This window comes from Mus caroli, unplaced genomic scaffold (genome assembly GCF_978045245.1).
Source record: "Mus caroli unplaced genomic scaffold, Mus_caroli_1 scaffold_4, whole genome shotgun sequence".
Lineage (NCBI taxonomy): Eukaryota > Metazoa > Chordata > Mammalia > Rodentia > Muridae > Mus > Mus caroli.
The window spans coordinates 150,632,940-150,654,647 of NW_028227259.1; the positions used below are offsets into that span (position 1 = coordinate 150,632,940).

The 21,708-nt window shown below is 45.8% G+C and overlaps 1 protein-coding gene across 2 annotated transcripts in view; it reads left to right on the forward strand.

The window, feature by feature from the left end:
* The window catches only part of Wasf3 (WASP family member 3), a 92,988-nt gene extending 72,333 nt beyond the window's left edge, over window positions 1-20,655 (forward strand). The window contains exons 4-10 of one of the 2 annotated variants that reach the window (XM_021162982.3): window positions 484-618; window positions 2,372-2,525; window positions 4,624-4,741; window positions 9,615-9,790; window positions 14,581-14,847; window positions 16,004-16,368; window positions 18,087-20,655. In XM_021162982.3, the coding sequence (XP_021018641.1) occupies window positions 484-618; window positions 2,372-2,525; window positions 4,624-4,741; window positions 9,615-9,790; window positions 14,581-14,847; window positions 16,004-16,368; window positions 18,087-18,244 (1,373 nt within the window). In that variant the 3' untranslated portion in view covers window positions 18,245-20,655. Of the gene's footprint in view, window positions 1-483; window positions 619-2,371; window positions 2,526-4,623; window positions 4,742-9,614; window positions 9,791-13,633; window positions 13,804-14,580; window positions 14,848-16,003; window positions 16,369-18,086 lie in introns of both variants that reach the window. The other variant, XM_021162983.3, reaches the window with a different exon arrangement.
* Window positions 20,656-21,708: the final 1,053 nt, after the last annotated feature.

The window sequence follows — 21,708 nt, forward strand, 5'->3', positions numbered from 1 at the left end:
GGTAATCTTGTGTTACACACTGTGAGGAAGGTCACACTGTGAGGACGGTCACACTGTTGTCTGTGACCAAAGAGGTTCTGTGAGCACCAGAAACAAACTTAACAGGTGCTGCATAACTGCATTTCTGAATGGTCAGGGAGTTTAGTGTCATCAGAAGGCATCAAGCAGAACAGAAGATGCGCAGTTCTGCTCACGGGATGAGGGCTTCTATTTAAAGGCCAAACTAATCTCTTGAATTTCATTGAGCAATAAGAGGAAAGCTTTAGTAGTTCTGTTTCGTGTGAAATGAGAACTTATGTTTTTCTTTTAAAGAAGTTTCGTTTAGCAGCAACATCTTGACTGACAGCTCAGGCAGCAGGAAGGGTCCTGCTAGTTTGGAATGGTTTACTGTTCTAAAGGCCTTGGACCTGCGCGGTGGCAGTGACAGTGACGAGCACGCATCAGCAATCCCTCAGCAGGTGCCTTTCTCCCTCTCTTCGCTAGGTAAACATGCAGAAGACATATTTGGTGAGTTATTTAATGAGGCTAACAACTTCTACATCAGAGCAAATTCCCTTCAAGACAGAATCGATCGGCTTGCTGTCAAAGTCACCCAGCTGGACTCCACGGTGGAGGAGGGTAGGTAACTGCTTGAAAGCCGAGAGTGACACGCCATGCGGCAGCGGTAATTAACTCCAGCAAGCCTCTGCTTTCCCCTTCAGTAGCACACTGCCATTTGTCTCCTCTCTTCCTGGGAGAACGGGAAGGGAGCGCCCCACAATACTCGGTTAATTAGTGATTAAAAAAAAAAAAAAGACATCCTGTCTCCGTCATAGTCATGCTCTTGTTTTAAAAAGTTGCAGATATTACAACAAATATGCTGAGGGCAGTCTCATTTTAATCCAGCTCTTGAGTTTCATTTAAGGATTTAAAATTAAAATAAAATTTGAATAGCTACTTGGTCTGTTCAGGTAAGGGATTCTTGATATCTTTCAAAAAAGATTTCTTTTTTTTAGTCACGTGTCTCTCTGAGTGTCTGTGTGTGGGTGTGTGGTGTGAGGATGCAGGTATTCATGGAGCCCAGAAGAGCAAATCAGATGCCCTGGAGCAGGAGTCACAGGCAGTTGTGAGCCGCCCAGTGGGGGCGATTGTAACTAAACTCAGATTCCCCGAAAAATCACTGAGTGCTCTTATCTGCTGTGCCATCTCTCAGGGCCCGGGTTATGTATCTTATTATTCACTTTGTAAATGTATATCTCAGCCGAGTTTGAGATCATCTTTCTTGTGCATTTTTGTCGGCTCTTAGAATTGGATGCTTATGATAAACTCTACCCTGGACTAGAAGAGGGTAAGGTTAAGTTATTTGTGGTATCGGGGACTGTGTCATGTTTCTAACCCCCCTTTCAGGCGAGATTTTACTGTATTGTTTGCATTAGTGTAAATATTAGCATTGCAGAGACCTTTTCCTAAAAGCTAAGGAATCTGGGTTCCTTCTCTGGGTTGTCATACAGCATATGTGAGTTACAGGCTTGATGGTCCAGTGGGCAGGGCAAGCAGGACCAGCCTGGACACCTACATAGCTATCAAGGTCAGGTGAGTTACATACAATGTAAAAGTTGTGAGAAACGAAGAAGGTTCACCCTCCTCTGCTCAGCTAGGTGCTCTCTTAGCTCAACTTCGTTTTCCTGGACAAGGTGCTTACTTTGTGGGTCGTAGGTCAGAAGGCGTAGAGGCCTCTCTTTGTGCATCATTGTGATGGATGCTTCGTGGGATGCTCACATTTGCATACTGTTTCGTGCAGGCATCTTACTTTACCTGGCACTAATGGTTTCTCCCAAGAAATACAGATCTGTGTGCTTGCCTGCCATCCTCAGGGGCTGTATTCTGTGTGGTGTCTGAGAGGCGCTGTTTAAACAGCAACAAAATGGTGCCCTGGTCCAGTGAAATCATGCTCTTGTTACAAAAGAAGGCAAAGCTGTGATTTGACTTCATGTCATAGAGAAAATGTATCTTTTAGAGGGGGGAAGGGCATTCTGTTTAAGCAAGACTTTAAAGAACAACAGAAACCATTATTTCAGGGGCTAGAGAGATGACTCAGTGGTTAAGAGCCCTGGCTGCTCTTGCAAAGGCCCCACGTTCAGTTCCCAGTACCTACATCCATCTGGTGGCTCACAATTGCTTGAGTCCTACGGCATCCTGTGCCCTCTTATGGCCTCTGCCAGTGTTGTGCACATATACACACTCGGGCACATACCCAAAAAGAAATCTTGGTTTTAAAAAGCCAGTGTTGAGTCAATCTGGAAGATGTTTATAATTCTGAGTCAGAAGATGCTTCTTTCTAAACAGAGAATATCTTGTACGTAACTCAACCTGGGGGCTTGTTTCTCAATAGTCTCACTTCAGGATATCAACATGAAGAAAGCATTCAAAAGCTCCACCATCCAAGACCAGCAGGTGGTCTCCAAGAACAGCATTCCCAACCCTGTTGCTGACATTTATAATCAGAGTGACAAACCCCCGCCGCTGAGCATTCTGACACCGTACAGGTACAACTCCACGCCCCCTTCCCCACTTCCCCACAGCCTTTCCAGTGGAGGTCAAGGGATGCTTCCAGAAGCTAAAGTGTGCAGCTGTGCTGGGTGGGATCACTGCAGAGGGCTCCTGTGGGTTGAAAAAGAACACTCTGAAAGCAGTAACTGCTGTGTCATACCCAGTGAGACGTGGCTGTGGAACTGCTGGCGTTCCTAAAAGGAGAAGTGTGAGTTCTGATTTTCACACTCAGATGTGGCTGTCTTCAGCAGAAGTGGTACTTCACAGCAGCATACCAGGTGTGGGTGTGCCATTCCTTATGTTGAAGTTAGCTGGAAAGAAATGGCATGGTTCATTTATAACATGGTAAAATCCTCGCCCCAGCCCTCAGCAGCGCACAAACATCTGCTGTTCTGTTGTTGCTGTGGTGGTTGCATGTGTCAGGGACAGACTCCCAGGGAAAAGACAAAACCCAACAGGGCAACGTTCACAGGGAGAGGCCACCTGCACACACACACACATACACTTACTAAGCTTCGCACGTGTTTCCCACAACTATGGCATCTTCTTCCCACAACTCCTGTCACCATCTTTGGTTCTCTTCCTCGTTCTTACTTTCTCCTTGTCCTCCATGGTGGGCCTTGCCCCTCCACCCATCTTTTCTCCCCTCTGTGGATCTCACCATGGTGATAGCCAAATGTGCTGACTTCCCAGAGACAGTGCTGCAGCCAAGTGTCTGTGACGGTCTCTGACGACTGTGTGTCCTTTGTATGTGGGCCCAGGTTCTTCATCTGCTTTGTGGTCTTTTCCAAGGATGCACAGAAGAGGTTTAGAGCCAACCTCCATGAGAGACAGTCAGGACTGTCACCTTCTCTTTCTGCTGGACAGAGAGATTCCCTCAGACAAATAAATGGGCATGCATGCATAATCAAAACCATATGGAAACTGATGGGAGGCAGCAAAGTAACGTTACTCGGCTGCTGCGGGACCAAGGGCTTCCCTAGAGCTTAGAGTGCACACATTACAACTGCGATGGGCATGAATATAAACCTGTCTCCTGACCACTCTCTTTTTCCACTAATTTGGTTTTTTGTTCCTTTATTTGAGAAATAAGTTTTCTCCTGTCTGTGTATATTTAACTGGCCTTGCCTCTCCTGTGTGTGTCTATAGCTCAGTGGAATAGTGCTATAACGAATAACTCTCCTGATTTAATTTGAGTGCAGTATTTACATTGTGGCTATTCCAAGGATTACTGAAAAAAAATAATTTCTTCCATTTATTTTCTGAGAGCAGTGGAAAGCATTTTTAAGAGGTTCCATTTTCATTTTTGATTCTATGTCTTTCTGTATGTAGTGCACATGGCTATAATGCACCCAGAGGCTGGAGTTACAGGCAGCTGTGGGTCAGCTGCCGTGAGTGCTGGGACCTGAACTCAGATCCTCTGAAGGATAAGTTAGCTGCTTAACTGCTGAGCTATCTCTCCAGGCCCTCGAGCATTGCTGCTGATTCTTGTTACAGCCCTGAGGTCATAGTGGCTGCGATATTACTGGTTAAATGTTAAGGGAGTGATTTACATAATGATTTGAAATATTATGTAGACTATCGTGATCATAGCCGGACTTGCAGTTGACATGGCCACAGGAGATAAAGTTTCTCGAGAAAATACATTGTGTTTCTGTCACGTGTACACCCACGATCATTTTGCTTTCTGATACCAAAAAGTGTTGTGTAAACCTGAATTGACAAAAGGGACAGAGTACTTACTAGTTTTTGATCATGACTGTAGTGAAGTTCCAGTAGAATTAGTGTACTCATAGCTTACTGTTAGAATGAACCGAATAGTTCCTTAAATGCATAAGCGACTGAAATTGGATATTTGTGAGTGAGGGGCATTGTCACGTAGGATTTACACCCAGTGGGTTCTGTTTTTAAGATTGTAGAGTTGTTTGATTTTGTGTATGTGTTCATGTTTTTCCAAATGAGGAAGTTCAGGGTCTAATACATAAGGTGGTTAGCATGCTGCGTGTGGGATCCAAAGGGTTAAAGTTAAAATCACCTCCCGACGAAGGTGGCTGATGATCCTTCTTCCCTGGCTTTGAATGCTTTGGTTCACAGAGATGACAAGAAGGATGGGCTGAAGTTCTACACGGATCCCTCTTACTTCTTTGACCTCTGGAAAGAAAAGATGCTGCAGGACACAGAAGACAAGAGGAAAGAGAAACGACGTCAGAAGGTGCGTAAGGACTTCAGAAGTGCATGATGACGTCAGCGGGAGGCGCCCATCACTGTGCTCACAGGCCCTCTGCTCACATAGTCGGGGTGTTATGTCTAGTGCTTAGGTTTTCTCGGGGTGTCCTCCTTTCGCATGACAAGCTTGACACTTTAACCCAGCAATGGTCTTTTTTAAGTAGATCTGACCAGATTTGTTCTGCAGCACTTGTATGCCTCTAACAAAGGAAGTGGCGAATGCTGACGTTCAGTTTCTGACTGTGTTCGATGCCTCAGAGCTTCATGCAGTGAGTGCTCCTGTCAGACATCAGCCTGCTTTGTCTCCTTTACATTCATCTGTTAGGTGTGATGTCACTGTGGCTGAGAACTTCCTGAGGTGCTTGTGGGAGACTGGGAAGCGAGTGGTCTGGACTTTGAGAGATCTGTACAAGGAGTGAGCCCCCTTAGAGGACGGTGGAGGTAGAGGCAAACGAGAAGAATGCCATCAGGAATTTTAGAAATAGCTGTCCTACATACCATCTTGGAAGGATAAGCGGATTTGTTGGGTTAAGTGACCTACACTCTGGGAACTGCCCCTCCAGCGCTGAGAATTTATATGTACCCCATGGGGAGGAGTGATTCTCCAAAGGGGAAGATACTCACTGACCGTTTTATGCTCTCTTCAAAAATCAACCACCTGGACCAGGCTTTTAATCCCAACACAGGGAGGCAGAAGCAGGTAGGTCTCTGTGAGTCCAAGACCAGCCTGTTCTATGTGATAGATCCGGGGCCAACCAGGGCTACATAGTGAGACCCTGTATCAAAAGAGAAAGCACCAACCACAAACCAGAATAACAAAACAGACCACGGTAGAATAATACCAACAAAAACGGCCACTCAGCTTAGCTTGACAAATACTAGGTTACACTGGAAGAAGTACTTAGCGCTGGGTGGGCCGTCTTGAGGTTGGGAGTATTTGGATGTCTTGAGCTGAAGATGAATAAGAACTCGAGGTTTGGAAAGACGACCAAAGGATGGGCCCAGGGTAGCTCAGCTGAGAGTACTGGGAGTCTGAGCAGGCCTTGGCTTCCCTTCTCAGCACAGACAAATGAAGAGGGAGGAGGGGTAGGGAGGAGGAGGAGGAGGAGGGCGCAGATTCAGGAGGAGGGTTTTGAGAGGTGTGTCAGATGACACTCTCTGCACGCACTCACACCAGGGCAAGATTTAGATGGGGACCTGGGAAGAACTCAAGCAAAGAAGTCATGGAAGAAAAATGCATTGAAAGCCATCTTTGTCTAAAGTGCCATCCCTTTCGTTGTAAAGGAGAAACCCAGGATTTTCGGGAGGGCCCTCCATGGATATCTTCTGTCCTTTCTAAAAGCCTTCCCTTCTCATATCCATCTCAGAAGGGTTTCCCTTCTTGAAAACTGATTGGTTGATTGGTTGATTGGTTGATTGTGTGTAGGCGTTTTGCCTGATGTATGTTGTGTACTATTGGAGTGCCTGGTACCTGCCTGCAGAGGCCAGATAGGGCGTCAGATCCCCTGGAACTGGAGTTACAGATGGCTGTGAGCCACTGTAGCAGACTATAGCCTGCTGAAAGAAAATTGTTCTAGCTGTTGTTGCTGGTATGTCATTATTGTACTCATACTGGCTTCATAAGGATATTGGAGTGTGTGTGTGTGTGTGTGTGTAAGAATCTATGTTTAATAAATAAAAAGGGAAAACTAAATAAAATCTAGAATCCTTAAATGAGGGACTACATGTGATATTGTCTTTGGAGACATAGTTCCTGTAATATCAGGGTATCCAGTTGATCCATTTTCCCTTACTCTCTGTAGCTGAATTCAGTTCGTTGTGTGTGAATCCAGTGTTGTCTGCATCCTCTCCTGTTGTCAGTCACCAATCAGCTGTCATGAGCAACACAGCAGTAAAGCTTGGGGAGAAACCATCTCTGGCAAGAAGACTTAGAGTCTGTCCTTTGGGCAATCCCAGCAGTGGCAAAGCTGACCTGTGTTTGATTTCAGGGACCTCTATGTTCCTTTCCTAGATGTGGGGCTCATTTCTTTGTGTGCCCAGCAGTGGTTATGGCTCCCTTTCCTCTGTCTCCTCGCAGGCCGTGGTTTTCTTAGTGAGCACTGCTCTAAGTTGAGATGGACTCTTGTGTTAAGTCTGTAACTGTCTCCCAGCTGGCACTTGGAGCTTGCCAGAGACTTCTGCCATTATTATTATTATTATTATTATTATTATTATTACTACTACTGCTACTGCAGTTTTGCCTTTTTATATAGGTTTAAGTAGTTTATATCCTCTTTGCTTAATTCCAATAGGTCATAGATACCTAGAAATGCATCCATTACTTTCAAATTACCAACTTATTATAAAGCAGGTCTTAGGTCCCAGTGAGCTTCCAGCTTTTTCTGTTGGCTGTGGCTGTATCTCCCACCTCATCTCTAGTTCTATTAATGTGCGTCTTACTCGGGTGCTTTGAGCTGTTTTGACTTTTAATCTTATTTACCTTTTCAAATAACCAATTCTTCCATTGATTTTTTTTTAAAAAAATTTCATTTCTTTCTTCCATGGCATCTCTTACTTCTCTTCCCCTGCTGATTTGGGGTTTTCTTGTTCTTATTTGTCCAAGGTTCTAAAGGGACAGTTTTACCTTTTGACTTGAAAGCTCCCATTTCTAAGATGTGGGCACTCAGAGCTGTAGACTGCTTTCATTACACCATGGATCCCTTCGGTTTGTTTTCTTCACTAGGGAAGGATCCTCCTTCAGTGATAACTGGTAGTTTGGCTGGATGTAGTCACCTGCATCAGCAGAATAAGGATATATCTTGATGGGATAGCCTTCAAGAGCAGAGAGTCTTTTCTTGGAAGAGGTATGGAGAGGCACCCTAGGGTAGGACACTGTGTTGCATAGTCTGGGGATTCTAATGCAAGCCCATGTCACTGAGATACGTTTTATTACCTTTAGTATTTCAAGATACCGGCTATGTGAGTGTCTCCATCTTATATGCATGATACTGGCTAGAAGTGAAAGCTAAACTGTTGGGAGCAAATAGCACACCTATCCCGACTATGTCAGTGTGTGTGTGCCCCCCGAGCAGGAAGAGTGACAGTCATTAAGTGCCTTCAACAGTGTGCTTCTTAATTAGCATGCAGATAGGCTCCCCATCAAAACCTCTCTCCCCTTTTTCTTTTGGGTTTTTAAAATACACACACAATATATCCTGGTTGTAATGCCACCAAGTGGCTTTGACTGTGACGGAGACCCACCCTCTCTGTGGGGACCTAGCATTGCTTAGCAGTCTTGTGAACATCTTCTCGGACCTTTAGGCCATGTACTATGGCATGCATACACATGCGTGGGAGCATTTTATATATGTAAAATCATACCGACATGATTTGTGCACACAAAAATTAAGGATGTGGGTTTTTTTCCTTAATAGTATACACTATTCTGAATTATAAATACTCCATAAACTACCTTTGCTGTGCTGAGGAGTGGGTGTTGCTTGTGAATTGCGCTCCTGAAGCCCCAGGGTTGTTTTCCTACAACAGTAGAGGTGATTCTTCAGGGTACCTTTCTAGAAGGTGAATCGCTGTTAATGAGGAGATTTGGATGGTCCCGTCATATGGCCCTTGCCCTGTGAAAGGCTGAAGACTCAGTTCATACTGCCAGAGGGCCTTGGTGAATACTGTTGACTTGCTGAGTGCCCATCCATCTGCATTTCGTCTTTTCTTACCCTCTACAGCCATTCCTACGTCGTGTGTGCATTTTATGTTCTTACTCTTAAAGCTCTCCAGAGCCTCTAAACACCTCTGAAAACAATCCAGTCCAGCCACCTCTTTCTCACTGTCTCACTGTAGGCAAGGTGACACTTGGTATACATATAGACAGATGCACATATTTAGATGAAATGTATACACATACAGTATGCATGTTTAATATAAAACTGGATATATGATATATCACAGTTTAAAACATATTTGTATTTTACCACAGTCTATAGAGACTTGTTCATGCTGGCTGTCAGACTTCCCCTTTCAGGAAGTAAGCTCCATGAGGATAGAAACTCTGTGTGTGTGTGTGTGTGTGTGTGTGTGTGTGTGTGTGTGTGTGTGTGTGTGTTGGCCATTTGCATCATCAGAGCCTGAGTGCTGGGCATGGTCCCTGGGCCATGCTTGTGCTTGGGGCTTTGATCACTAAGCCAGCATTTACTGAGTGTGTGCTTCATGTGAAGGTAAAAGAGGAGGCGAGGTCCATAAGGAGAGTAGGAGGGAAAGCACACACCCTTTGTCATGGAAGATCGTCAGTGCTGGTGCAAGAAAAGGGTCAAATGTGTAAATGCCCAGAGAGGGCCTCCCCTTGGAAGAGGGGCTTGGCGTCCAACCACTAAGAGAATGGAATACACCTTGGCTAACAGACAGGACTGTGTAAGAGTGGCTTTGTGTCTAAGCAGGTAAGTTTATCTGTGCATGCGCTCATGCGTCACACACATGTACATGCACACACATATAGGGGCTCAAAAGTATGTCAGTGTGGCAAATAATTTTTATGAATGGTATTACCAGATACCTCACATGAGCAATGCAGATCTAGGCACAGGCATGTTAAACAGGCTATAACCCCAGCAGGGGAGAGTGCTGACCCAAAGGCAAAGGTAGGCAGCTGTGGCGGAGCTGCTGTATCTGTAGAGACCCACTTCATTCCTGATGGACCTGGTGAGCCCGAGGCATGTGCTGTTAGAATTTCCTACTGTTTGATGTAATTAGGATGTGAACACCTCTTGCGTGTGCACCAGGCTTGTTTTCTGTGCATTGTAACTGCATCTAACCTGCTGTTTTCCTTTCCCTCTGTCTTGGCATGCTTGCTCTCTTTTCTTGGACATCAGGAGCAAAAGCGTGTAGATGGCACCACCCGAGAGGTGAAAAAGGTTAGAAAAGCCAGAAACAGGCGCCAGGAGTGGAATATGATGGCGTATGACAAGGAGCTTAGGCCCGACAACAGGTTGTCTCAGAGTGTGCACCACGGAGCATCCTCCGAGGGATCTCTGTCCCCAGATACTAGGTGTGTGCATGTCATGGACCCTTCTCCCCATGTTTGAGTTCCTATATTTTGGGTTTCTGTGTGCCCTACTGTGTCCTTAAAATTGACATCTGTATTTTGCTTTTAAAATAATGCTTTAGGCATGCTATTTGAATGTGGGTCACTTTGCTAGCCTTTAAAGCTTTCGTCTGTGTTCTCTGGGGTTAATCTGGAAGGTGGAGCTTTAACGTGGATTCTGAACTTGGGTGACTGTCAATGACTCGGGTTTTGCTTAGTCATCACTTACTGCTTTAATGTAAAATGTTGAAATTCCTTTGTTCTTTGTCAGTAGGACCCAGGAAGACCTTCATTTGAAGAAGGCACAGACAAAAAGGAGGGCTTGCTATCTCTTTCCAAACCACTCAACTTACACACTCTTATTTCAGGAGGACTTCCTGCCGAGTTTCCTTTAAAACGTTGGCAGCAGTTAAGTAAAAATGTTTTTTTGCAGGAGCCAACAGAGAGGTCACGAGGACACACTTGTCACGCAGAGAGACTCGCTTGATGACCAGCTGGCCTGTTTTAACTTTTGGTTTTATTTCTTGCTTCTGTTTTATCGAATCATGTTCCATTTGTGTGGACTTCCAGGGCTTCTGCATTTGCAGGTTAGAATTCAAGCCGGACGCATAGCTCAGTTGGAAGAGTGGTTTCCTGGCATCTGTGAAGCCCTGGGCGTGAACCCTGGTTTCATAAACTGGGCGTGCTGTCACAAGCCTGTAACCTGACACCCAGAGGTGGAGGCAGGATGACCAGAAATTCAGGGTTATCCTGGGCTACATATTTGAGGCCAACCTGGGATACATGAGACTCTTTTAAAAGTAACAACAACAAACAAAGGTACAAACTAACCAAAACATCAAGAATTTATCCAAGAAAATGTCAAAAAAAACATGAAATCAGGTATGCACTTGTATTTGATTTCTTTACCTTTTGGTTTTTTTTCTTTCCACCTTTATTATTACCTTGGAGTTTAGCACCGTCTCTACCCACCCAAAAGAATAGGTGGGTGTGTAGGGGACAAGCTTAGGGGCTGCAGGACTTCTGATCCTGCTTCCTGCCCGGGCCTATGAGCTCTGAAAAGGCGTGCCCCAGGTCATCTTTTGTACACCTGTAACCTTAGGTGTTCAGAGAACTCTGGGAGCTCTGAGCTCTGGCCTCATGCTTGATCTTTAGTGTCAGGTTATTGATTCTACGGCTCTGCTCCTGCCATGAAGGGTGCAGGAACCCCAGAGTCCCCATGGTGTCTATTTCTTGTTTTGACAAGTAACTTGGTTGGGGTTTTAATTTTGTCACAGAAAGCACACACATTGTTTTCACTCTGTATATGGTCTGATTTAAACACGTACAGATGGGGAAGGGTGGATTTTTCTTTATACCCTCAGTTGAATGCTGCTCCCTAGAGTCTGAGATTGTCCCATGCCTGCACGGTACTGATCGATGGCCTTTGGACTCATTTGATCCTCTGCTTCTGTGCTCACATTGCCTAGGCACAGTTTCATTCTCTTAGGTGGCTCCTCTGTCACAGTGGCTAGTGTCCCATGCCCTCTGCTGTGACTCACTGTTGCAGACCTGACTTTAGCAAACATCACAGTTCATCACTGTACTTGGACCGAACCCCTTCAATTAGACTGGCATGTTTTATTGAAACTGCAGCCTTTTCTCTCTTTAAAGATGAATATTTTTCTTTTAATTATTTGTATGTATGTGGATGTGATACTCTGTGTGAGTGAAGCGCCTATGGAGGCCAGAATGGAGCAGCAGATCCCCTGGGCTTGGAGTTACAGAGGGGTGTTAACTGCTATGCAGGTGTGGGAATCAAACCAGGGTCCTCTGCAAGAGCAGCCAGTGAGCTTAGCTGCTGAGCCTTCCCTCCAGCCTTAGCTTGTTCTTACTATGAAATTAAAAATACTTACATCTGGAAATCACAGAAGGAAATTACAAATGAATACTCACCCTGACGTCATCCAGAGAAGGCAGTTAGCTGTTTCTCGCTCTGTCTTTAGTCCTTGTCTGGGCCTGAGTGCGGTTTTTATCTTTACAGAATTGGAATTTCTCTTTTACTTTGTTTGTTTGTTTTACTTCTATTATTGTTGTTGTTTGGATTTTATTTATTTATTGACCTAGGGTCTCACTATGTACATAGCCCTGGGTTCCCTGGAATTCTCTATGTAGACCTTAAACACACAGAGATCCACGGACCTCAGCCTCCCAAGTACTGAGATTAAAGGCACACATCACCATGCCTGGCTCTTTGACATCTTCAATATATTTTATTTTAAATATTATTTGGTAAAAGCATGATTTTTAGAGGTGTCTTCTTCCTCTTACCCATGAGCATTAAAGATACTAAGGAAAGTTTAACCTTAAGTTTTATGGGCTGTGTATAAGGCAGTCTTTTTGTGTAAGGCAGTCCTACTGTGTATAAGGCAGTGGTACTGTGTATAAGGCAGTCCTACTGTGTATTAAAGGCAGTGGTACTGTGTATAAGGCAGTCCTACTGTGTATTAAAGGCAGTGGTACTGTGTATAAGGCAGTCCTACTGTGTATAAGGCAGTGGTACTGTGTATAAGGCAGTGGTACTGTGTATAAGGCAGTGGTACTGTGTATAAGGCAGTGGTACTGTGTATAAGGCAGTGGTACTGTGTATTAAAGGCAGTGGTACTGTGTATAAGGCAGTGGTACTGTGTATAAGGCAATCCTACTGTGTATAAGGCAGTGGTACTGTGTATAAGGCAGTCCTACTGTGTATTAAAGGCAGTCCTACTGTGTATAAGGCAGTCCTACTGTATATAAGGCAGTCCTATAAACAGAGTGTTTTAGCTCAGCCCAGGAAAATGAACCTCTTAAGTTGTGTCCCCTCCTGACAGATTGCTAGGCATGGCTTGCTTCTAACTATGAGTTCTGGATGAGCAGCCGATGGAATGTTCTCTGTAATCAGAAATCAGTATGTCTCCATGTCCTTACTTTCTCCAATTCTGGGGCCCGCTTCTCTAAACATCCCTGGGAATTGATAAGATTCTCAAGTTAAGTGAATAGCCTCCTTCCTGCTTCCATTACCTTAACACACTGGTTCTCTGCTGCAACAATGTCGACTGACCATCACAGAACCCCAGGGTCATGCTGCTCAGTGCCACGTCAGTGGCCTGCCTTGTGGCAACTTCTACCTACTCACTCAGCCTTCTCCAAGTGCCCCTGCAACTGCCTGATGGCACCCTGTTCCCTGTCCTCACCTGATCAGCTCCTGCTGCTTCTCCTGTTGTCACTCTTCATCAGAGTCCTGTTCCCATCAATTCTGTGTCTGTCTCCATGTGGCCAATCACCTGCTTTGTCTTGGCTTCTTTTCTCAAAGCTATGTTCCAAGGATGGCGTTCTCGTTTGTACCACGGAACGTGCTGCATCCTATCGTGTGTCGCACTGGAGACACTCCATTCTGGGCTGGGTGACATGTCAGTGATGTAGTCACCTAGGTAGGCTGTCTGTATCATCAGTGACCCCATAGATTTAGATCTGTTTCTATTTTTGAAATGTACTGAACCCAAATGCATGTCAGATATTTTCTACCACTAAAATACGGTACCTCTGCTGCTAGCTCTTGGAAGAGTGACTAAGACATCTTCACGTACAGTTGTGATCTAGACCACAGCTCACAAACAGGCGAGACAAATAAGTTACTGTTATGCTGAAGTTAGGGGACAGAAGGGAGGGAGGAGCAGACCCTCTGGCTGGGGAAAGCTGCCCACAGAAGTCCCAAAGTCGGGCATGAGTTTGCGTCTTCATTTCTGTCCTTGCCACGTCCCCAGTGTGTGCTTACCTGTTTCCCTTCAGAGAGAGAAACTCAAGCTCAACCCTAGCAGGAACCAGCAAGTGTATGTGAGAAAAGTCAGGACGAGAAGAGAAGAGTGGGAGAGGAGGAAAATGGGCATTGAATTCATGAGTGACGCAAAGAGGCTGGATCAGGCAGGGAGCGCCAAGGAAGACGACACCAGGCCCAGAGGGTGCGTCATTCTGCTTTTTTGGATCCGCAGCCCCAGATGAAGCCCTGCTTCAGCATCGTGGGGGGATGTGCAGCCCCCATGACTGTCCTGTAAAATGGGTGCCTCTTACTAACTTGGCTTGCTGCTGCTACCTAATGCCAGCTGTTACCCTCCCGCAGGCTCTGCAGGATGCCAGCCATCACCTCTTTTCCAAAGTGCTCACTAACTCAAGATCTCCATTCCCTCTAGAGCTCTGTTGTGCCAATGGGTTTACAGCCTGGGAAGCCAGTCAGTGCTGATCCTCCTTCTTCGGGTTCAATACATTTCTGCCATTTATGAAAATGCAGCTCACGGTGCATTCTGGATCCTTCTTTGTCTTCTTGCTGTTAACATGTATCCAGTTCACCTGCTGTTTCACACTGCCAAATTATATGTTGTGGTATTTTATTGCCTCTGAAGTTTCTCCATCAATCTGAGATATTGTTTCTAAATGAATGGGATTTGTCATACACAATTTTCATAAAGAAATACATGAAGTGCTGTGGCGATGTCTCTGCTGGTCCCCACTTACTGGTCTGACTTCTCAAAGCTTCTGATCTGAATCCATGTAACACTGGGCTTGCTATTAAAATCATTGTGTTGTTGCTTGGAAGCTCTTGGGGGCTGGACTTAGCTGAATGTAAAAGAAATAAATGTCTCTGTTCATATACTGACCATGCTATTTCTCCATATGCAGCTACCTCTTAGGGGACATTTGTAAAACTTCAATTTCTCTCACCCCCATTCCTCCAAACTCAGGTCTCACACATCCGATGTCACCGATTATTCTTATCCTGCTACTCCCAACCATGCTTTGCAAGCACAGCCGGTGACACCTTCCTACACGGCTGGTGATGCACCACTGCATGGAACCACAAACCAAGGCGCTGAGCACGAGTACCGACCGTCGTCTGCCTCGGCAAGGCACATGGCCCTGAACAGACCTCAGCAACCACCGCCACCGCCTCCTCCCCAGGCGCCAGAGGGGTCCCAGGCCTCTACGTCAGTGGCTCCAGCCGACTATGGGTAAACTACTATTCCTTTCACGTTCGCTTTTGCTGGTGAATTGGTGTCTTGGAAGAATTTTATCACATAGAATATAGTCAAGAATGATTGGGCATAGTGTCAGTGTCGACAGAGGGTGTCAAATCAACTAGGTGCAGAATCCAGCCACTGACATTTTCCTTTTGTAGTCACATCCTGGGTGGACAGTGTGCTTGTGTCTGTCCCCTGTTCATACAGACTCTAAGCCAGGGCACCCATAAAGGGTAAACTGCTTATTCGAGAACTTGTCCACACCCTCGAGTTTCAACCAGAAAATGTAATTCACTCCTCAGCATTCACCCTGTAGTCCCTTCTCGGCCTCCTGGCTCCTGGAACATTCTGTGCCTCTTGTTCTCTGATTTGTGGATTGAATGCCTTCACTGTGTCCAGATCACGTGATAATTCATTTGAAACCCTCTCTTTTATTTTGGCAGATTGTTTTTGGCTCTCTTAGATTTAGTCTTTAAAATGCTCCCTAGTGTCTACACCCAGGAAAGTTTAATATAGCAATATGTCTTCTCCATCAAAGGAAACCTGTTCTTTCTGGTTGTGCCCGCAGCCTGAAAGAAGAGACCATGTGGTCTGGGTGTCCCCAGCCCTTTGGCCTTGGCTAAACTGGGATTCCCAGGGTATGTTTTGAAGCTGCTATGTCAGGCACACAGAGGGTCCGAGGCTTGGAAACTGTTAACCTGTCTCTTGGAGTGTTTGGTATACCTCCGGGTACCTTAACCCTGAAGATCCTGTTAGGACAGGACCAGAGAAGGGAGCATCACCCCAGCCTTTGTCTCCTTGGCCTCAGACAAGGTTCTGAGTGGCACAGCTCTGAGAGGCCTGGAATGGAAAGAAGGGCACTAACCTTCTGCTGCCATCCGTGGATCTTACCCACCCGCAGAATGTACCATGCATTTCAAAAAATGGTCATTTTAGGTACATATCAGTGGGTTTTTAACTGTCATGATGAAAATCATACAACTGGGAGAACCTGACCCTCAGAGTGGACACTCACACCCCGCAGTGACTCTGGTCCAGGTGACAGCCCCATGCTCTGTGTCTGAGCCATCTCCCTCTATGTTACATTAGAACTTGGGAGACATGACCCTCCCTGGTTACTTGGGTGACTGTTTTATTTATTCCTTAGGATGCTTCCAGCACAGATAATTGAATACTACAACCCCTCAGGACCGCCACCACCTCCCCCTCCACCCATGATTCCCTCAGCACAAACTGCCTTCGTCAGCCCTCTCCAGATCCCTGCACAGCCCCCGTTCCCTGCCTCAGCCGTCTCCACATACCCCACTCCCCCTCACCAGCCCTCCACTGGGCTCCTGGCCACAGCACCACCACCCCCAGGTCCCCCACCTCCTCCACCTGGTCCTCCTGGCCCCTCCTCCCTATCCTCATCCCCAATGCATGGTCCCCCTGTGGCTGAGGCAAAGCGCCCAGAGCCTGCACAGCCACCCATAAGTGATGCAAGAAGTGACCTCTTGGCTGCCATCCGGATGGGTAAGTATGCATGCAGGTTCACAGTCTGTGTTCGGAAGAGACTGATTTGTGGCTCAGCCAGCTACACTGACTTCAAAAGATGACGATACATTCCGTCATTTGTACTTTCTTATTACATTGGATTTCTTCTATGGGTAGCATAGAAACACAGTATAATAAAAGTTAAACCTTGGGGAAAGCCGTACTTGACAAGAAGCCAGAAGCTAGGCATCAAGGGATAGATTCATTAATAGGACCTTTCTCCACTTTGAACCTCAAGAATGAGATGGAAGTGAGTGACTGCCCAGCAATGGTTTTGTTTTCAACAAAGCTAAGGTTACACTGGACTTGTCACAGACACAGCATGGTGTGCCAAGCCAGTGGCTTCTGGAATTTATTCAGAAGTCCACAGATTGTGCCAGGCAAAACTCCTGCCCTTACTGCTGAGCCCTGACACAGGAGAGGTGGCATGAGCATCTTGTAGACCTTGAGCCTGTGGACTGCCCCGGAGCCTCCCCAGGAGACCTGTGTGCTGTACCATTCACCCTTAACCTGTCAAAGCACAGCTGGCCCCGGGCAGCACCAACAGGCTGCGGAATATTCCTCACACCCTAAGGAACTCTACAGCCTCTTGGTCACTGTTTGCCTGTCTTGGGTGGAAGTAACCGGGGGAGGCTGCTGGTCAGCAACCCTGGAACTCCACTCTGGTAACATCCTTGACAGAGCTATGGTGCAGCTCAGGCCTCTGCCTCTGCCTGAACTCATTGAATCAGGCCTGTGCATACATAACTCAAACACACACAGACACACAGACACACACACACACACACACACACACACACACCTCTGCTGCTGCTAAAGACCCTGGAATTTCTAAGTATCTTGAACATCATTGAAATACTTTGGTTTGTTAAGAGATGAAGTCTGAAAGCCAATGGGAGGTCAGCTCTCCCCTCTTAGGCTGAGAGTCTTAGACATGGTTTTGTCTATCCTCGGACAGTCCAGTGAGCACATAGCCAGAGACTACCATGCTCCAGAAGACCACGTCTGTTCTCTACAGGAGCAAAGCCTGTCAATATCGAGAGCTCAAAGACCTCTCTAGATTAGAGTTTAACAGAATGGAGACAAATGAGCCAGGAAAAATTCCCCCACTAGGTTGGCTGAGTTGCACCATTTAAAAAAGGTTTATAGGGAAAATAGAAACAATGTTTTTCTTCAGGAAATAACACATTAAGTAGTTATATATTTTAGTAATACAGGACCTGTATCTCCAGTAACTCCTGAACCATCCAGAGAAAAGTGTATGCATGTATGTGTGAGTCTGTGTGAATGCGTGGTGTGTGTGTGTGTGTGTGTGTGTGTGTGTGTGTGTGTGTGTGTGTGACAGATTGGGAAAGCTTGTTCCAACATTGTCAGGGTAATTAATATGGGAATATTTTCTCCTGATTTTGTACCTAGACCATAAATCTGAAATTCTGTCAAAGGGCAATGCTAAGTGCTTCATGTTAAGCCACCGGCCTGTTGTGTTACCAAGCAGTAGCACAGACGGTTGTATTTTGTGTCCATTTCCAGCCATAGCCTGAGTTTACATGTTTTCTCTGCCCTCCCTCCAATGTTCAGGGTCTTGTCTTTATAAACTCGTCTAGACAGGGCGACCTGTTTGGTGTCCTTCCCTGGGAGCCAGGAGACTGATTCTCCCTTCTCCCCCCACCACCCCCGCCCCCGTCTCCTGTTTGCAGGAATCCAACTGAAAAAGGTGCAGGAGCAACGCGAGCAGGAAGCCAAGCGGGAGCCTGTCGGGAATGATGTGGCCACCATCTTGTCTAGACGCATTGCTGTGGAGTACAGCGACTCAGACGACGACTCTGAGTTTGATGAGAATGACTGGTCTGACTGAGGCGCAAGGGCCAGGCAACCAGTGGACAGCCAGGGCCCCATATGCAAGTGTGTTAGGAGCTCCTGTGCTCTCTGCACCCTCACAGTGGTATTTCCCTGTAGCTTTAGTCCCTTTTGTATTAACAGTGTGATTTGCTTCTGCACATCCTTCTGGATTTGTTGAGTACTTACTGTGTAATACTTAAGTGCCACAGAACACAGCACACCGTGCTGCACACCAGGAAACTCGCAGTGTTAGTGCATCATCCTGAAACAGCACCTTGCTTCCCTCTCAGCCATGAGAGTCCCCTCTCCTGTCCATCCTGATTTGGTGGGCTTGCCACGTATCTGTGCAGCTGCCCCATGTCAGCTCTTTGCAAGATCAATGGCTGTGTGTCTCAGTGATGTCTTCCGACCGGTGGGTGATACGCTTCCCTGTTTCTTCCCTTTGCAAATTGAATTCCAGATAGACATGGTTGTAGAGGGGAAAGTTTAACAAATCAGAATGAAATGTTTGTCTGTTTGCACACTGGGCCTGGTGGCCTCCAAGGAAATGTGTACGCTCGTTTGCTTTCTCTAACTTGGCACTTGCAACCGAGAGCGGCCATTCTTATGTGGGGAGCCCTGTGGGTACTCATGTGGAAAGTGCCCACTGACTTTTGCAGATGGAGCTCACTTTCATGGCTAGCCCTGATAGCGTTGGGCACCAGTTAGCCAGGCCATGTTCAAGCTGCCCAGAGTCTGCAGAGCTTGCATGGCAGAGCAGCCGCATCTGGTTCCCTCCTACTCCACCCAGTGGAAAAGAGACCTACAGGTTTTATTTTCTGGGATCCCTGCTCCTCTGTTCACCAGGGAGTGAGCACAGGTCAGCACCTCACCCCCCTTGCTCTGAATCATGGAAGCTTGACTTTAGCTGAGAGATGCCACCAGCTGTTCACAACCCATGGTGCTGTGGCTAGATTCCTGCTCAGTCTCTCAAACAGGGCCACACCCCTCCTGAAGCACAGCTCTCTTCTCTCCTGTTGTTGGCACATTTTCAATTTTAAAAAGTACCTCACAAGATAAACTTGATTCAGCCAGTTGCCCGGGCAGAGACCTGACTTCCTCTCTGCTGCCCTGATCCTTTTTACCAAATGGCAATTCCATAGTCCTGGCTGAGGTAGGGGCTCAAAGTCCAGTGTCTGCTTTGCAATTCTGGAAGGACAGCTGCTTATTTAAATAAGTCTTTGTGATATCCGAAGGCTTGGGTTACAGGGAGGACCTTGCAGAGGGACCAGGACACTGCCTTCCCTTAGGTGCATTATTTAAGTGGCCTGCAGCTCTTAATATCTCTCACTTTTTATGAAAAGAAAAATTCAGATCTGGGGTGACATTGTGTCAGTTGACAGGGAATGCCTGTGGGATAATTAAAAGTGGTTTTTGCTCATGAGTTTGGGATGTCACCCAGCCACCCACATCGCCTGCTATTGTGTGTGGACGCCTGTCCGCTTGGCCAGCTATCCTGTAACACCTGCCAGTAGTAGGTTTTCCTCATGTCAATATGACAGTGAAAGCCCATGTGCAAGCCCCTCCCTATGCCCTGCTTTGACATGTGTCTGAGTGCTCTGTGCTGCGTGATGGCCATCCTGGAGCCTGCGCACACGTGGCCGCTGCTGTGACTCGCTGTCATTGGTAATTTGTGAGAGGCTTTTTCTTTCTTTCTCAGTTCTGTTTTTCCACACTGAGACCCACCATGTTGGCATCATCCTCGAGACTTTGACATTTGAGCCTTTTGTTCTGTCTCCCATGTGCCCTGTAGAACCCAGCACTCACTATGCTCTCAGGGTGGAGGGAAGACATTAAAGCTACCAGCCATTGTCAGGATTTTTTCTACTGATGTCACATCAGAATATAACTAGTGGCTCCTTACTCACAAATGTTCACGATCTTCTCCATTGTCACTTGTCCTGTAGTTTTGCCAACAAGTTAATTTTAGTTTGATTTTATAGCTAGAGAGAAAGCTTTTGCCCGTTGCATTCTGTAACCTTCAAAAGAATGGGAAACGACTAAAATCCAATTCAGATTATTTTTAGAGATTCTTTTTGGCAAATTTGATTTAGTCTAAAATTTAAATTCAAGTTGCTTGAATACTTTACAAAATGAGAACAAAGTAAAAAGTTTAGATTTTTGATTTCCACTTTTTTTAAAAAAGTATTTACTAAAACAAATGGAGAACAGGCATAGTAGCATATTTGATTTCTATACATTTCATGCTTATACTTACATCTACAGATTGCAAGGTTGTTTTATATGATCCCGTTATAGTGTTCCATCTGTATTTTAGCTGAGTTTCAGATACGGTATTTTCTCATAGTGTAGACTCAGGCAGATGAATAGCCGGAGAGGTGGGTGAGTGGGCGGATGAATGGGTGAGTAGATGGATAGATAAATGGATGAGTGGGTGGGTGGGTTAGGTGGGTAAGTAGCTAGGTGAATGGGTGGGTGGATAAATGGATGAGTGGATGGGTGGATTGGTGGGTGGGTGGATAGGTGAATGGATGATAGGTGGTGGATGGTTGAGTGGGTGGATTCATGATAGATGGATGGATGGGTGGATGGATAATAGGTTGATGGGTGGATAGGTAAATAGAGATCAGTGGGTGGATTGGAAAGTAGGTGAATGAATGGATGGCAGATAGATGGATCAATTACAGATGGATGGATGCATGGAATGGATAGGTGGATGGGTGGTGGCTAGAAGGTGCCTGAGTCTGCACATCACTGCACTGAGAAGGCAAATGAGTGCATTATACGATTAGCACCAAACCCCAAGCCTCTGCACTTAGATTTTATTTACTAAGATGCTATTAGAAGTTGGATGTTTTCATCCCAGTACATTTTTAACGCATCAAATCAGTTATGAGCATAGGATGATGAGGGGTGTGAAAGCTTTGTCATATTTTCAGCAGAAACGCGTGGTACATTTGAATCCATGGAAGTCTGGAGGGAGGGTATCAGCCAGAGTAGCAAGGCGGTTTTCTTTATTTGTTTGTTTGTTTTATGAAGGAGAGTATCTGTTATCTTGCAGTATTATCAATGCAGTTGTAAATTGAATCTAAAGTGGTATTAAAAACTGTCAAACAATTTTTAATCTGTTTGTATATCTTATTATAGATCACAAGTAACATCTAAATAAAATTACACGTGTAACCCTACATGGTTCTGCTTATTTATGACTGTTGTGCCTGACAGTGTTTATGAACCCCAAAAGGCCACCTGATGTAATTATATTGGGGTCTCTCTATTACAAACTCAAGTTTGGGCCTACTCACTGCTGACCCATAGAATGTTTTGGTGAAGCATCCCAGAACCCTCATTGGGACAGGGTTTTATAGGAAAATGGGAGCAAGTGAGGGGGTTTCCAGCAGCATCTATTAAAATGACTATTGTAAGCCTACAGATGAAAGAACAAACAGCAGACTCACAAAAGGGAAAGCCCACCAACTT